Source organism: Syngnathus typhle, linkage group LG6, assembly GCF_033458585.1.
Source record: "Syngnathus typhle isolate RoL2023-S1 ecotype Sweden linkage group LG6, RoL_Styp_1.0, whole genome shotgun sequence".
NCBI classification, from domain to species: domain Eukaryota; kingdom Metazoa; phylum Chordata; class Actinopteri; order Syngnathiformes; family Syngnathidae; genus Syngnathus; species Syngnathus typhle.
This window is the reverse complement of record NC_083743.1, coordinates 6,726,753-6,744,392: the sequence shown is the minus strand read 5'-3', so window position 1 is coordinate 6,744,392 and position 17,640 is coordinate 6,726,753. Positions and strand designations below refer to the sequence as shown.

Genomic DNA, 17,640 nt, shown 5'->3' with positions numbered 1-17,640 from the left:
ATTTTTGTCCTTTCCTTTGTTTAATACTTTCATCTCGCAGATTTTGTTATGTTCGCGTCAACAATTGGTTTCGTTTAAAGCGACATACAACTTTCTTATCCGGACGGTGTCAAAGTGCACTTTGGGTGTTGCTCGGAGCCAACTCGCCCTTGCTCGCCCTGCATTGCCTTGCTCCTGCTCCTGCCCCTGCTCCTGCTCCTGCTCCTGTGCGGGCGATGCTGGCTGCGCAAAGAGTGTGCGCGCTGCGTGCGTCCTAGGAGGCGTCGGTGACGGCGGCACACGACACGGGCAGGACGATGTTGTTGTTGTCCTCGCGCTTCTGAAGAGACTCACTTCCATTTAACAGCCTTCCACGCCGCTCTTCTCGCCCCCAAACTTGTTTGGTTTTGTTGTGGGAATGTCGCGGTTGATGCGCGCGCCGCGCGTCACCGCAGCCGCCCAGCGACGTCTGACGACGGGACGCGCTTGAGGAGCCGAGCGCAGCCCCCCGACTGAAAGTGCGCAGGGGCCACGCTCGCCTTTTAGAAGGACTTTTTCTTTGCTCCTCGGGGCTTGAGCAGGTCCCCCCGTGGGTGCAACGAGTGGACCAAGACGGGATAGCTGACGAGACTTGAGTGGAAGAACAAGCCCGAGCAGCCGGGTGACCTACTTTACTCCCCCTCTTCATGGATCTTCTCCTTTTTGTGGACACAAAGTGCATTTTTGTCAGTTTTTACGCAGAGTAAATCTGCGCGTCTTTTTTTTCTCTTTTTTTTCTATCTCCTCCGCTGTGTTGAATTGGAGGATTTGCGCGCCACTCGTGGATCTTTTAATATGCTAGAATGAGTCCACTCGCGTTCATCCTGCTGGCTGGATTATCGTGCTTTCAAGTTGATGGTAAATTGAAGACGTTTTATTATTATTATTATTATTATTATATTTTCTCTTGCTTTTTTTTCTTGGCCAGTTTAGCCCAAAAGTTGGCAATTGCTCCTTGTAAAATTGAACCGTCGAGTCACTGTATTTAAGATTTTGACCTTTATGAGGCGCAAATGGCAATTGTTAGGCAATAAGGACTGCGGGTGCTGTTGTCTTTATACAAATCTGACTGAACGGACCTTGAAAGTAATCCGGTTGAAATGCAAAATGTCTTGGCTGTGTGCTGGAGATGCTGATTGGTGATGAAATGCAACAGAAGGTCTTTTGAACCTGTTGTGGATGGCCGCCTCATTTGGTCTAGATTGATATGGATTGAATAGTTGCCTCTTTTTGAGTTTTGTGTACGGGCTCATACCGGAATGAAGAGGCTGTCAATTGTTGCTGAGACTTTGACCTCGATGAGATTGAAGGGAAAGAAAGTGACTCGCTGCATGTCGGACCTTGATCGGTGTCAACTGTTGCTGAGACGTTGACCTGGTTGAGATCGGAAGTGTGACTCATGAGGTTTCGCTTGATCCGGTCCAGTTGCGCCTCGAGTTTTTCCATCTCTCGAATTCTTCTCAGATTCAAATGAAAAAGTCAGCTTGACATGTCTTTGTCTTGTGTCACCATGACATGATGGCGAAATGGAAGAGGAGCTCGTTATGGCTTTGCTTCCTTCTGCTGATGTCATACCAAGTGAAGTGAATATTTGATTTTCCAATGCAAAAAGGCTCTTTGTGTAATTTTTTCCCCGCGTGTCAATATGGCGGAATGATGGACTTGTTGACTTGCATATGATTCACACAAAAGTGTGACTCACTCAGGCTTCCTGACTGCTGCTTTTTTTCCTTTTTTTTTTTTTATATAAATTGCGTTTTAAAGACTCACATTGAGTCAACGTTGTCATCTGCAGCACCTGCAGCTTTTGTTAGTACGCGTCGGCGCTTCATGCAAAGCGTTTTGTTGGGCGTTGTATGCAAAACCCCGTTTGCTTTTTTTTTTTTTCTGCGTTTAATGCTCGCAGCTGCTTCTACACTCCTTTTTGTTTCCATCAAGGTGCACTAAGCAAAGTTTCAGTCTAGGGTCTAGCGAGTCCTAAGAACTTCTCAATGCAGGTTCCTCATTGGAAAAAGGGCTCTGACTATCCGGCACCTTCTCTTGGTGTCGGGCCAGCGGTTGCTAAGCAGTGGCTCCGTGGTATTGCCGCTCACGCCGGATCTCCCTAATCATGGGCTCCTTCCCCTCTCCTCCCCCTTCCATCCTTTCTCCGAGGGGAGAAGAGGGGAGGGGCATCCCCCTCTAAGAGTCCACTTAAGCAGACAAAAAAAGGCTCCGGAGTTGTATTCTCCACCAACAAAGCCGAGGCGTGTGAATGGCGCCGGGCGCTGTGATTAACGCGCGGGGCGAGAAAAGGTGAACGGGAGATGTTGCCGTGACCCGAGCAGGGGGTGTGCATCTTAATTTAGTAAGGAGGGGTTTGGGGTGTCTTTGTTGGCAGATCACAGGGGTACAGTAGGAGTTTGTTGATCCCGAGTGATCCGAGGTTTTCAAAGGGGGGGGTTGTAGTGTTAATGCTGCGGCCACGCCCTTTTGACCGAGGCCCCGCCCCTCACTAACGCTGCAAACATGACTTGCATATTCCTTGGAGATGTGCAAACCTGCGCTTTTTACATAAATGACTGGTTGAAGGTCCAGCAAGGCCTCGGCAGCCCACGGCCCCTCCCTTCCCCTCACTCACCGCCCTGGCGACCAGCCTTGTGGTTCGGCCGATGCCGAGTCAAGAGAAACCCAAATCCTCAAGAGGGAAGGACTCGTGGAGAGTCGGATCAAATGTAATCATTGAGATGCAAGTCATTAACCCTCCTGATACATTTGTTTCTCATAAAATGGCAATCATGTTTCAGGGTCAATTTGACCCAGATTGTGTTTAATCATCCAATCGGGCCAGAAACAAATACAAGCAAAAATGTTCGATAAAATGTCAAGGCCGCACACGGCGAGACGACATTTCCGCCGTGTCGCTCCTCCTCCATAAAATGAGTCCGAGTGAGAGTCGAGGCGGTGGCGGTGTGTCCCGCTGCGCCCCAAATGTGATGGTTCCGCATCAGTGGGCCGCGTTTGGAGCGCATTATTGTAATGGCGGCTCATTTGCCCGAATGGGGCCGCCGCGTAATGAGGAAGCTTCATCCCGGGATCCGCCGGAAAGACTCGTCTCCCCGCTGTCGGCCGAGCTCTCGTCAAGACCTCTCGTGTTTATTCTTTGATTAGCATCAAAAAAGGGAGCGGCGTCGCCACCGAGAACAAAAGAGGCGGAGATGGCGGGAACAAGGCCAGGCGGGCGAGCCAAGAGTTACCAATCAGCCGGTCCTCGGGTGGGACGGACACGAGCGCTAACACGGAGGCCTGTCAGCTCCTATGACCTCGACTCGGTTCCGGCAGTCGACGCCGGGCCGGGCCTTGGGAATGACTTTGCTTTTTCCCCACAATGGAAGAAAGGGCTAAATGTCTTCGACTTTTGTTTCCCTCGCTTTGTTGAGCAAATCAAAGCGGGACGGGAGTGCCTTTTCCACCGCTTTACCTTTGCTTTATTAAGCTGCAATGAAGCAGAGCGATGACATTTTCACAACAGGGAAGAAAAAGAAAACGCACCTCTGCCTTTATGCAGTTACAGTTGGCTTGGTACCTTCACTTGGAACTGAAAATTTGACTGAAAAGTTGATCAAAATACGATGACCCCAGTTTGCCATAAATGTAAACATTTGCTAAGACATAGACACGGTTTGTTTAAGTCACAGACCAGTAAAAACTGTTTTATTTTATAAAGATGACTGTGATAAAAAATTGCTAGCAACTTCTCTATTTTTTAAAAGTGAAAACAAAAAAAACGTGCAATTTGTCTTGGCGGGCCACATAAAATGGCGTAGCGGGCCATTTTCGGCCCCCGGGCGTCGGGTTTGACACCCATGGTTTATGCATACTTTATTTCGCTTGAATTCCTTCCCCCTTAATATTTGTCAGTGTAGAGCAACGGGGAGCCCCGCTAGGACAGCAGAACCGAAACGAGTTTCATCAAAGGAATGCTAATCGGAATGCTAATGCTAGGTGGGAGCCAGCGTGAAAGCGCTTCATTTGGACTCCAAATGTCTTCCATCTTTGATGTTTTCCGCCCCTGAGGCAAACACAAAACAACAGTGGAAAATAGCTTTGGCTCAGCCACTCAAAGAAACTGCAACTTTGCTTCGCGCACATATGCAGCGATCGGATCTCGCCGCCGCCGCCGCCATGAGGGAGGAATTCAAACACGGCCGTGCACCTGTGCGGGTCGAGGCCACCAATGGGGGAGGACCGTGCCCTCACCTGTCTCTCGCACCTGCGCCGCCGACACAATGCATACCTGTGACTCACGCACGCCCACACGTGTCTATAGAAGATCTATCGGAATTGGGTCCAATGAATTGATGAAGAGGTGCTATCGTCCTACGACAAGGTTTCAAGTGCCGCTTCCTGAGTAGCATCTTGGTGAGCGAGTTGATTTAATGCATCTCCTGGCTCCTGCTCAGACTCTCGTTTGGAATAAAGCCTTAATGGCGCCCTTGAACGTTTCAACTACGCCAGCCGCTAGCACCCGTCCATTCAATACAAACGCTGTGTGTAGATGCAGTTCACACCGGCCCTGAGGTCCAGATGCGGCGAGTTCGAGTTTCAAGGTACCCAGCCGAGTGCGGCGTTGAACAGCAAGACTCATCAATTGATGGATTTATTTATTTATTTGTCTTAATTTAGAAGAATTACATAAATTAATTCAAGATTCCTGTTCCCTGAACCTCTTGTCTGGAATATTTTAGATTTCAACACTTAATGTGATTATTTTTGGTAGTTTTGAAAGGCCCGATCGATTGATCATCAATCAATCAATGAGCGTGGTCTTTTTTTTTTTTAGACCAGGTCGAAGCTGGTTCGAGCAAGTCGTCATCAATGGCGTTGCGCCACTCGGAAGTGACCCGGCCCATTGCTCACAAATGCTTCTTTGCCTTGCTTTTCATGATTCCAGAATCGCAAGGCTGCACCTGAAACAAATAGCGACTTGAATGACTTTGTTCCATGCTTCTTTTGGTTGAAGGCCGGCTGCCGACTCATCAAATCGGACTGGGCAGGTGTTCTTCACGGACATGCGGCGGTACGGCGTCACGTACGCCGCACCCTCCCTATTAGTCACTCAGCAGCACACAAGCAATAAAGCACACACGTTTTCTTTCAGAGCGCTCGGCGAGGACAATGCTCGAGGCTTGAGGAACAGGAATCAATTGATGCCATTCAGCTCTTCTCAAAGCTTCTTCTCACTCTTTCAAGTAGCCACACGCTCCAAAGTCGGGAGTTTTTGCAGTGTGTGATTTCTCCCATCGCATCTGTGCGAGCATGCACGGCGGCACCGCAACACGGGAATGTCAACAGTCTTTGTTCCACACCGTTGCAGAAATTCACACGCTTGGACCTGGCAATGAGGATTTAATGGAGCTTGTCAGCGGTCCAAAGCATTCACAACGGAATTCAAAACCATGTTCACCTCATCGCTTCTATTTGACACCAGTCAAGTTACAGAATGAATTTTGCCGAGTCTGGGTTTTAACACGTGTCCCATCCCACACTCAGTAGATTTTGTTTTAAACCAAATCACCAGCAGGGAAATGTAGTCACATCACACAATCTCATTTTCAGCTTCTTGATGATGTTCCTGCCCAACAATCCTTGAGTCAGATGGAGCAAATTGCTTAAATAGAAGCTCCCTGCTGAGAATGATCAGCGAGAGCGAAATAACCCGAAGCCTGCTAATATACAAGAATCGCTTTTCCGCATGAATAGATTCCAAGAAAAAAGCGCAAACAAAACATGTCGCTGAGTCAATACGCCGTGGCTAGATATGCAACGCTGGCGAGCAGGACGCGGCCAGTCCGTAGCACAGTTCATACGCGGCTGACAGGCCGGAAAGATGAATCTCGGGTTCGGGACCCGTTCAAGCGTACAGCCGGCTTGACTCTGAGACACGCGTGGTCGGAAATGTCATTCCTTGGCCGTCGCCGCTTCCGACGTGACGTAGAGGAGGGATGAGAGTTTCCGCAGGATCTGGATTTTGTCAGATTTTTATATTCTGCCTCAGTTTTTGGAGTTGCGGTTTCATCAGTGGGCTCCAATTTAGTATTTATTTATTTAAAATCTATTTATTTGTATTTAGATTTATACATTTATTTATTTATCTCAAGTGATTAGAAAAGGATCATCAAAGGTTCAGCGCCTTCTGTTGCAAACATGAATAAATAATAATAGCTAAAAACCAATTTTCTTTTTTTTTTTTTTCCAGTTGTAGCTTTTGTATTTGTTGGCAAAGTGACAGCAAGTCATTTCAAAGACAAAAAGTAACGCTTCTGATTTCATGAGCTGCTTTGTGGGCTCCCGTTTACCTCGAGTGGTGGCAATGAAACCTTTGCCAACACCGGGGTTGGAGCTTAGCGGTCCGGGGGGGGGGGGGGGGGACGTGTTTTGATTGGAGCGCCTGCAGCTTGGAGCCTGGTCAAGAGCACTCGCCTCAAACGCAGAGAGCACTTGATTACACAGCAGCCGTGATCACATTAAAAACAACAACGGACCCAGAGCATTTCTTCAAATCAGAGCGGGACAACGGAAGGCCAAAAGTGACGAGGCGGGCACGCGTCAATGACCAACTTTTGTACTGTGACATCTGCCGTCTGGCGGCACACTTTTGGTTGAAATATTTGATTGATGCTCAATGGCAGCGGCAAGCTCTGTTTTCCGCCGTGTCCGAGGCCCCGTTTAGCAAGATAGCAGCCTGATCGCCAATCAATGGCAGGCAAATGGGAGGAATTAGCACATATTAGGGCTGGCTTGCGTTCATGGGTCAATATGGCCTCCGCCATTTAAATATGCCACGGCGTCAAGACTCGGCCAGTTTTATCTTAGCTGCCAGACTCCCGCCGCTCGCCCACCCTAATAAAATCGGGAGGAGGGCAAGGTTCGCCGCCCCCCCCCGTGGGGGGATTAGCATTTGACACTTGCCGAGACCCCCCCCCCCCCCCCCCCCCCAACATAAATATTCACGTCACACACTGACGGTGTACTCAACAGTTTTGGACTTGTTTGCACATTTCTTTTGTGTACGGAGGAGCAGTGTGGGCACTTTTTTTTTTTTATGCCTCCGTTAGCTGGTCACCCTTGGGTCCAATTATCCACAAGCTTGTGCCTGTAGCGTAGCGGAGAGCAGATGGTTGCTTTTTGTCCAGGTTCAAATGCTGATTAAAGGACTTGCTATGTTTTTTTTTGTTTTTTTTTTTGAATGCATTGTCTCGTGTTGCTGAGTGAGCTGCAAAATTCAGTCCATATATTTGTGCAGGGCCAGCACTGCTAATGTATCCTGAGATGACATGCGTTGGTAGGTGCTGCTGTTTTGGTCAGCAACAGCGTTGACTGCGTTTGACTTTTTGCAAGACACCTTCGTGACCCAATCGGATGTTTACAGCGTTGGAACCGAACCCAGTCGTCATCATTAAATGCTCCCCCTCCCTCTCTCCCCTTGCTCCAGGATCCCGTCTGCGCCAGGAGGACTCGCCGCCCCGGATCGCCGAGCACCCCTCTGACCTGATCGTGTCCAAGGGCGAGCCGGCCACCCTCAACTGCAAGGCGGAGGGCCGGCCCACGCCCAGCGTGGAGTGGTACAAGGACGGCGAGCGGGTGGAGACGGACAAGGACGACCCGCGCTCGCACCGCATGCTGCTGCCCAGCGGCTCGCTCTTCTTCCTGCGCATCGTGCACGGGAGGCGGAGCAAGCCCGACGAGGGCGCCTACGTCTGCGTGGCCCGCAACTACCTGGGCGAGGCCGTCAGCCGCAACGCCTCGCTGGAAGTGGCATGTGAGTCCAGTTTCTTTTCTTCGCGTCCTGCTCTGCTCGGTTTATTCCACTCATTTGCTCTGGGAGATACAAGATTTGCTAGTGTTTTACAGCGTCTACGTTTCACCTTCACAAAAAAAAAAAAAATCTCAAAAATTCTGAAATACCCAAGCATGAAATTCATCAGAAAGTCTAGCATTTTGGTTCGGGGCAGCCATTTCTGACGGGTGAGAAGGTCAAAACACGAGCAGTCTTTTGTTGGCGGGTCTAGACATAAATCTGCCGGTGGGATCAAAGTTGGAATGTTTTTTGTTTTTTTTTAAACCACATTGTGTCAGTAGCAAGTTTCGGGCAAAAAAATGTGACCCTTGAATCAAATGACCTTTGAAGAAGAGCTTCAGGTGGTTTTCCAGTGGCTTCACGGGACTTTGGATTGGAAACCTAATTCCACTGCAATGTTTTTTTTTTGGTGTTCTGGCCGTACTTGTTGTTCTTTGTGCTCCTTAAAGCTCCTCCACCGCCTCCAGTCCATCTTCGACTTCCCTTTAAGTGTATTTCCAGTTATTGCTGCCTTGAGCTCTGCAGGAAATTGGCTTATGTGTTGGGGAGAATATAGTGGGGGGGTGCCCACCTTTTGATCTAGTCCCCCTGCTTTCCCATGGGCCTTACAAGAAGCCCCCCCCTCCCCCCCCCAGGTGCAACACTGTGTGACAGCAGCTTGAGCTATTGATCGCTGTAAGAGGCGCTCTCCGGGTCTAAATGAAAACTCATAAAAAATAGATGGACTCTGTGGATTATTTGGAGTTTTACCTCCTTGTTGTATTTCTCGCACACCTTCCTTTGATGCAACCTGCACAAGGGAAGCGGCTGAAGACAAGCGACTGGCATGCAAACAATTGGCTTTTTGGGCTAAATTTGATGACTCAACATTAAATATAAAAGATGATTTTTTTTCTTTCTTTGTTAGCCTCCAAAAATGGAATGATCACACATTGTGCCGGCTCTTTTTCAGGGCTCGGGTTTCTTGGTTTTCTCTTTCTAAGGGGGGGTGGGGGGTATCTGCTGGTGGGAGGCTTAAGCTCCCTGCCTTTGGCTTACCACAGTGATTAGCTTTATCAGGCCCTGACATCCCTCTAGTGATTGTTCAACTCAAGCTAATGGCAGGAGAAAAAGCAACCTTGGAATCGCTATCTGTGTTGCAATGATTTTTGTGCTCCCCCGCCCCGCCCCCGCAGAGGGGGCTACCTCGCCATCCCCGTGCACCCGTTCACGAGTGGCTGAGCATGAACCCCCGCTCAGATAATTGAATTGCAGCTCTGAAACGGATTGGGCCTTTCCTGGCTGAAGGCCGAACGTCATCCTGGCCGTCCCGTCAACAACAACGATGTAGAGGAAAGGAAAATTTGTCATTGGAGGTCGCCCACAAATGGCCGAAAATAGCAAATTCCTTTTTGGCTAATGCTTGGTGGGACTTTTTTTATGGGTCTACTCAAGATAGATATTGCCACCAAAATTTCATGTCGCGAAATGACTTGAAAAGACAAAAGCTTCCAAATTCATTTTATGGCGTGTCAGCAGTAGTCACTGCCATGCAAAGACCATTTGCTGTGACAAATACGACAATTATTCACACTAAAGCGTCGGTCGAGTATATGTGGTTGACATTTTGAGCAAAGATGAGCAAAACATCAACATGAGCCTCCAGTAAATAGGCTGTATGCTTATCCCAGATGGCTTTCTGACACTTTTTTTTTTCTTCTTCACAGCAGACAGGCCTACCAAATTTTGCTTCCAAAGCTGATTTTTATTTTTTTCCCTTTTCTCTCCTTCAAAAGACAAATAATCTCAGTCTCCAAAAGTGCCCGAGAGTCAAAGCAGCGCGATAGATCTGTCGCTTATAAGAAAGGATGTTGCCCCCCCCCTTTTCTCTTCTCCCGACTGAACCGGGTCAATGAGCAGCTTCATAAATCATTGTGAAGCTCGTGTCAGGAACGCTAGCCGCGGCGCTGCTGAATAAATTGCTGGCGCGGCATATATAGCCGCTGAGTGTACGTGTGTGTGCGTATACCCAAGTGTGACAGCGCTCACCTGGGGCGAGAGCGGCGCCTGAAAAATGTTAATTGGTTGGGTGTCTTCAGGTAGCGGCCGATCGGGCGCACGCAAGCAGAAAGGTTGCGCTTGTAATTGTTTTAATGCCGCTTGAGCCTGGTGACACGCAAATGTAGGAGCCCAAAACTGCTGGTCGGCGCTCATTTGCCGGGCACATAAAGGCAATCAATCGTTTTTAGTATAGTCCACACAGTGCAAATTCTATTTTTTAATAAAAAAAAAAAAGAATATCACCAACTTTATATGTATGGCTTACTGAATATGATTTTCGAAACATAAAATGGCCATCAAAGGGGCAATTTTGTTGAGAAGGCAACTTTTTTTTTTGGACTTGCTTAAGTAGTAAATAAATAATAATAAAATAAATAATTAAATAAATGTGTGGGCAGGAAATGTCTTTTTTTTTGGGCTTGCTTAATTAAATAATAAGAATAATTAAATAAATCATGAAATAATTTTGTGGGCAGGAATTGTCTCGAAGCAAGCTGATGACACTTTGGCCCGACTCACCGGGCCTGGGCGAAGATCCGCCGTTGACTTTTTTTTTTTCTGCCACTGTTGGTCAAGGCCAAGTTAAGCCCAACGTCGGCCAGCAAAAAGCCGCATGAGCCACAAAGCAGCCACTCGCATGTTACAGACATTTTTATGAAGACACCGGGGAACTGTATTGAGCTAAATATGCAAATGAAACAGATGCTTTTCCAAATGCTTCCTCAAATGGGATTGGTTGATTTTTTTTTTTTTTTTTTAAACAAAGTCTCCTCTGATAGCACCTAATGTGCCGCTTCTCCAATTAAGCGGCGGGCTCGGTTTCATTCGACAGAGTAATTAGCGAGGAAATGGAGCAGAGGGGAGAGCGAGGAAGGAAAAAGAGGAAGAGGGGTGGAGCGGCTCATAAAAAGAGGGAGCGACCCAGAGCAGGTGGGGAGGGAGCCAGGCGGGTCTTTGACGAGCGCTCATTACGACTTTCCACAAATGAGACGGTGGCCGTGGCAAGCGCTCATCATCAACACACAAACAACCGAGATGGATGAGGAGGGGGGGTGAAAAAAAAAATCCCCACATGGAAGTCCTCAAGTCATAATGAAGGCAACAATCCAATCATTAGCGCTCATTAATGACGCATGCTCCGGTTTGGATGTGAAATCAGAACATTGGCTTGGGTCTAATTGACATTTACTAAATGGAACTTTAGCAACACCTGCACAATCCAATCATCATGAAAAAAAAATCAGCGTTGAGTTCTTTTTAATTTCTTTTTTTTTTTTTCTTCCCCTTTTGTTAAACATGCAGAAACGAGTGTAAGAAAAGGTTGAAATGAGCCTGCCTGCCAGACTGCACTCTAAATTATTGATACGTATCTGCGGGCCGATTATTGATCAAGTCCAAAGCACAGACTCGCTGCTGGGCTTCTGCTTTAATGGCTGGATTCCGCTTTGATTTTAGGTTTCACATCGATTGGTTTCATATCGGTGATTTATTCGAGCCTCCATTAATTTTTTTCTGGCCTACAGTTTCAGGCTGTTGTGGTACGGTTGTGTTTTTTGTTGTTGTTGTTTTTTTACTGAGGAAAGGGCCAGAGAACAAGTGAGTGTTGCTGCGACCTTCTGTCGAATCTCTGCGGATCACTCAGGGGTGGTTTGGATCCTGTGACCCCTAAAGAACCCTTTGCCCTCCCCTCTCTGCCCTCGGACCTTAATTCTTCAAGCCAGTTGCCGCAGGTTCTCCCCCAAGAAGCCCTGAAAATGATAATCCATCACCAGGAGCATAGAGAAGGTGACTGCGTTGAGGGCTGAAGTTCAGGTGGCGGACAATTTGGCTTTGAAGCGAGTACGGCTGCAATTGATCCACCTTGCGATGGATGGAGGGATGGATGGATGGATTACAGTTGTCCGATGAATGAAATCTTCCCGCAGCATAACCGTCGGCAGTTCTCGCGTCACCGGATATGTCATGACTTAGTGATTTCTCGACGACACGGCTCGAGATCGCGCCCGTCTCCGATTACATTTTGCAGTAAGGGACGCTCGTGGCCGTGGACAGCTGCAGGCCAGCGTTTGAAACCCGATCCTTCCGTCTCTTCTCACTCCATCACTCCCTCCCTCCCACCACATGAAAGCCAAGCATTTGATGGCGTTCAGAAATCCGTGCTTCCTTTGCCTTCCTTTGACTCTTGTATTCGTAGGAAGTTCGGCGTCCAGATGAGGCTAACCTGGCATGTCAAACAGTCAGTGGTGTTTATTTCAGCTTGTCAGTCTTCCGAAAGGTAAATCCAAATAAATGAATAAATCCCTGGAAAAATAAAATAAATAAACAAATGAATATAAATTAACAAATGAATACAAAAATGGCAGACGGGATGCTAACACGCTTCGCCTCATTGCCAGATAGGAGACCGTACCGGGGGAGCCGCCGTCGTCGCACGGATCGCTTAAGCGGGGCCAAAGGCCAACTGAATCGAAATCAGAACAAGCCCATTCAAATGCAAAGCAGAATCTTATCTGGCCGCCTCTGCTGCTGGCCTCGACACCGACCGGGGCAGAGCTATTAACGTAAGTTCCTCCTATGTTTCTCTTGAAGTCGGGTTGTGTTTGGGAAGATACCGCCGGCGCGAGATGGCTTCTCCTAATCTACAGGCAGAAATACAAGCAATGACGTCACTTGCGCTTGCTGGTGATTTGTAAAAGCGTCGCTGCTAATGCACGCAATCAGCCGCTAACTTTTTCTAAGCGGCAGTGTGCCATTTGAGAGCTAAATGGTGCCGTTATTGGGAAAAATGAACCCCCGCGCGCGGCGTCGTAATGGAGCTGAAAAAGAACGGCTTAATTGCCCGACGTATTCACGCCCAGACATTAACTGTATCATTTGCATTTTTACTTTCTTTTTTTCCCCGCCTTTTCAAAGGTCCCCCGGTGTGTACGTGGAACGAGCATGTGAATTATAACTCTGACACTTCATGAATATCGATTTGGCGGCGGCGCCGCTAAGTGGGAGGTTGCGGAAAATGTGGAAAATATGCCAAGCCGTTTACATTTGCAGTTAATTGCAGGTTAGTTCATGCACCTGACGCGTTGACGCTTTAATGGACTATATTTCTTTGCTAGCCCGACATATCAAACGTGTTGAAGGCCAATAATGATTCAGTGAATTATAATCGACTTCATCAAGTCAGTTATATTATGAATTGAGCGGCGACCCGGCCAAGGCCAGCCGAGGTCGGCTCCAGCACCCTGAAAGCCTGAACAGAAGACGGATGGACGGTAGGAAAGGTCAGACACGGTCGGACTCCCCGACATACGGAAGTTGTCGGCGTGATTTATCTCCGTCGATGACCCGGATGGATCCAGATATCCCACCTTTGGCCCCCGCTCCAGACACGACCCCGCGACCGGTCATCGATTGACCATCGCTCGACCCCAAGAGAACGGCGGCGCCAACAATTGCCGCATCTCCAGGAGGAGAAGTCCGAGTGATTCCTCTTGTCAGAGCAAGAAAAGCGCCCATCGTTCAATTTGGGGCCGGGGGGATACCCGGCATCTGTCATCGTGTTTGTTCCTCCACTTGTGTGCTTCTCTTGTGAATGCGGCAAACTCCGACATAAATCATTGTCAGTTTCACCTCATTTCCTGCTTTATGACAAATGGCCCCCGAAAGCTATGACGACGTCTGCCGCTCTTAACCCTTGCGACGCTGTCCCGCTTCTTTTTACATCACAATGGGCCTTCAGACGCTTCTCGGGGGAACCGGACCTTGGCTTGCCTTGGCTCCTCAGCATCCTGCCTTCTTACAAGCCCCTCCCCCTTTCGCCTCTCCCCTCCATTGCTTCCATCTCCTAAATTACTGCTGCCTAACTGGGCGTCGATGATAACAATTGAAAATGGTCTCGGTGAAAACGAATCTAATCGCAAGCGAGAGCTTTATTGAAAATGAAATTAGCGGACTTTTCTAATAAAAGCCTAATGTGTGGCTCGATAATGGACGTTGATGAGGGCGGCGGCGTTATTGAGAAGGGAAGAACAAAACCGTTTGAGATTTCATTCATCTGAAATTCAATGCCGACCGGGGCGGAGGAATTAGGCAGCCGGTGGAAAGGTACTCTCCAAATGGTTTTATTTCTCCCATTAAACGCAGCGACATTTGACATCTCCCATTTGACAGCCCCTGATACTTATTTTATTTACAAGGCTCCGTTTTGGCCAATTGCTGCCAAAGTTGAACCATAACAGATGAAACTATTGAAATTTAGTTATTGTTTGTGGGTGGATCTCATTATATATTTAAAAAAAAAAAAAAAAAAAAGAGTCCCAGAGGCGCCCCTCTCTTGTCAGGGCCCATTCAATTATGGTCCTAGCTTTCATTTCAGAACCCCCCCACCAGCTCCCAATTGCATCCGCGTGCCAGCAGCGGCAGCCCTCACACTCCGGCACCCACAGCGGGGGATTGTGGGCCGGGGAACGTGGCATCATTACCTTCTTGGAGTGGCAGCTGTTGAGCGCGGCCCACAGGCTGTCCCTCATCCACCCGCCGGCCGCATATTTTATGCACTCGCTCAAGGGTGAACGAAACATGGATGATGTTTGCGGGTTTGTTTTTTTTAAGACTGTGAGGTGACTTTTAGCTGTTAACGTTAGCGCGGCGCGTGCCACCGAGCTCCCCGTTGCGCCGCGCCCCGTCTCATTAATCACACGAGGCCCGGCGCCGCCGACAGCCCTGCAACCAGGTTGCTTGCCATTTCCTTGCGCTCCGGGAAGGCGGCATTATGTGGCGACAGGAAGAAGGCGGTGCGCCAATAACAGCTGCCAGTGGTCATCCCAAGCACCCTCCCTAACCTTCTCCCTGCCCCCTTAAGTCCACGTGTCCGCCCCATTCCCCTACCAAGCTGTTTGGCTTCCCCCTGTCTGAGGTTCACAAGTTTTCAACGGAGGGGTCAAAGGTCGTTGAAGTCGCCTCAGCATCGCTCAGCAACGTCGCACGTCAGGAGAGCTGCTCGAGCATGACGGATGGAGGCAGACAGGCGGGGAGAGGGGGGGGGGGTCTGTGTGGAGGGGAGGGGGAGGCGGCACCTCCCACACTGTTTAACCATCCACCTCAGCTGTATTCTCGCCATCCTCTAATTCAGTATCGATGTCGGCGTGCTGTTTGAATTCCGAGTGGTATTCGTTTGAAGGGGAGGTGGAAAGCTGTGGGCTGTTGCTACTGGTTCCGTGGTCTAGTTGTGTCACCGACGAGTAGCTGCGCTGTCACTTGTCCCTAATTGGCCCAGATTGGCTCAAAGCTCACTGACCCGCCCTGTCTTTCTCAACGTGTGTCTTTGTGTGCCAAGAAAAGACAACGCTCTCCACTAGTGGATGCTAAAGCCCTCTCAGGAGGCGGGGCAGTATGACAGTTTGAGGATGCAGTCAGTGGGCAGGGCTAGATCTGATCTCGATCGGAGACCCCATTGATCCGGGTGGGGGCGGGGGTCGTCGCCGGGTCAGTACACGAAGCGACAATGACACGCTTCATCATACGGTACAAACCAATTGCGACATTTTCAAATGCCGTGACACCGAGTATCAATCTGGAGCGAGGCATACATCACCCGCATGGTCGTCCATTAAAGCGGCGGCCGGCACCTCGTTTAGCCGCGCCGCAATCAATCCAAACTGGGGCCGCTCGTCCGTTTTGGGCCAAATGGAGAATCTATGATGTGCTCCGAGGGTGCTCGGCGATGGACCCTCCGGCGTTGCATCCTAATTGGATGGTGTGACCTTTCCCTGTTGTAATTTCCAAGAGGCTGATGGTCCATGTGGGCGGGGCCGCGGGGGTTCCAACACATTAGGAGGGCCTGATGGATGTTGGGGACCAATGGTAGCGGGTAGCAACATGTGAGGCGACAGCTGTTGACAGGGAAGGAATGTAATTGTCACCGCAGGCATCGCCGCGCATTCTCTAAATTAGTCTTGCTGGTTCAATGGTTTTATAAACACACCTAAAACTCAAAGCACATTAATTAGGCCTTGTAATTTATTTTCCGTTCTTATTGTTGGGCCAGAGAAATGAACGTTTTAAGGGCTTTTGCATTCTCAAGAATCAAAGTGCAGGCAGCCTTGGAGAATAAACAATGTTTAAGTCATTCAGTGCCATTGACGGGTTATAGACGTCAAAGATATTAACTGAGTTAAAAGGACCCGTGGCAAGTCAAAATTGCCATTTTGGGCGATTTTTCAAAAGGTGCAATATATAGTGCGTGTCATCGTCATTTGGAGCGCTTTGGACGGCGTACGGCGCCGGAACAAATGTCCGCATATTTGGCTTGAGCATGCTTTGTATGACGAGACGTGTTGTCACCGTTGGTGGAAATGTCAAATAAGCACGTTGGAACCCCACTTGAGCCCCTTTAATGGTGGCCATCGTCGGCTTTAACGATCTTGGCGAAACGCGTGAAAAGGGTCGCTGAGGGCCTGGACCCCCTTCGGAACAGGTGCGTTTTATTGCGGGGCCAACGGGCGGCTCGTCGTCGCCCCCTCGACTAACGAGGCATCGGGGGCCGGCTTTGTGATGGCACAAGAGCGTCCCGCAGTGAACCTTGTCTCCTGTTTGATGCTGTCTTTCTCTTTGGGCTACAAAAGGAGGCCATGCGAGGATGCGTGATGGCATCAGGTGGCTTCTTCCTGCCTGCCTCCCTCCCTCCTCAGTGTCCTCCAGGCTACAAGAAAAACAAAGCTTACAGCTCAGGCTTGGCCGGCTTTGATTGTGTCGAGTTTTTCCTGCTATGTCGACGCCACGTGGACTTAAATGTTTTGCAGCTCACCTTTCACCCCTTTGTTGAAAAATTTCAAGGGCAAATTTCGTTGTATGTGGTTATTTAGTTTTTCTTTTGTCTCATTCTTCTGAGCTCCTTTGTCCACCCTTGGCAAAGATCTACGCCCCTTCCTTCCTTCCTTCCTTCCTTCCTTCCTTCCTTCCTTCCTTCCTTCCTTCCTTCCTTCCTTCCTTCCTTCCTTCCTTCCTTCCTTCCTTCCTTCCTTCCTTCCTTCCTTCCTTCCTTCCTTCCTTCCTTCCTTCCTTCCTTCCTTCCTTCCTTCCTTCCTTCCTTCCTTCCTTCCTTCCTTCCTTCCTTCCTTCCTTCCTTCCTTCCTTCCTTCCTTCCTTCCTTCCTTCCTTCCTTCCTTCCTTCCTTCCTTCCTTCCTTCCTTCCTTCCTTCCTTCCTTCCTTCCTTCCTTCCCCTCTGTCACATTCCGCCGTGGGTAAGCGACGATCCCGAGCTCTCTGCGGTGTTGACCGTGCTCCTATTTGCTCACCTTCGCCTCTCTCTTTGCTTTGCTGTGTAATTTATGAAGCGCCGCACTTGAGCGCAGCAGGCTCGCCCTTGTTCCAACCGCCATCGGGTCCGTGTTTGTCCTGGCCTTTTACCGCCCGAGCCGGTTGATACCAACACGCGAGCGGGGGGCGGCGGCGAGGAACACCTTGAGTGAGATTTTCTTCTTCTTTTTCTCTGCTGAAAGGCCAAAGTCATTTGTTCTTATTGCTTGCAGTCTCACGGGAACAAACACGGGAGGCGGCGGGAGGGATGAGGCTCCTACGCTGCAGTCCTGAAGTTTGCTTTGTCCTTTTTTTTTTTTTAAATCCGATACGGAGTGTTCAATTGCTGTAAATCAGGCAGCGCACTTGTCTGCCTTGTCAATCGACATCAGTTTGTGACTCGAACAACACGTCAGAACAAAGATTTATGTTACCTTGAGGCAAAGAC

General features: G+C 49.1%; 1 protein-coding gene across 3 annotated transcripts in view; it reads left to right on the top strand.

The window, feature by feature from the left end:
- The first annotated feature begins 206 nt into the window (after window positions 1-206).
- LOC133155714 (roundabout homolog 2-like) overlaps window positions 207-17,640 on the top strand; it is a 97,309-nt gene continuing 79,875 nt past the window's right edge. For all 3 annotated transcript variants that reach the window (XM_061281225.1, XM_061281226.1, XM_061281224.1), the window contains exons 1-2: window positions 207-876; window positions 7,493-7,819. In XM_061281225.1, the coding sequence (XP_061137209.1) occupies window positions 822-876; window positions 7,493-7,819 (382 nt within the window). In that variant the 5' untranslated portion in view covers window positions 207-821. The remainder of the gene's footprint in view (window positions 877-7,492; window positions 7,820-17,640) is intronic.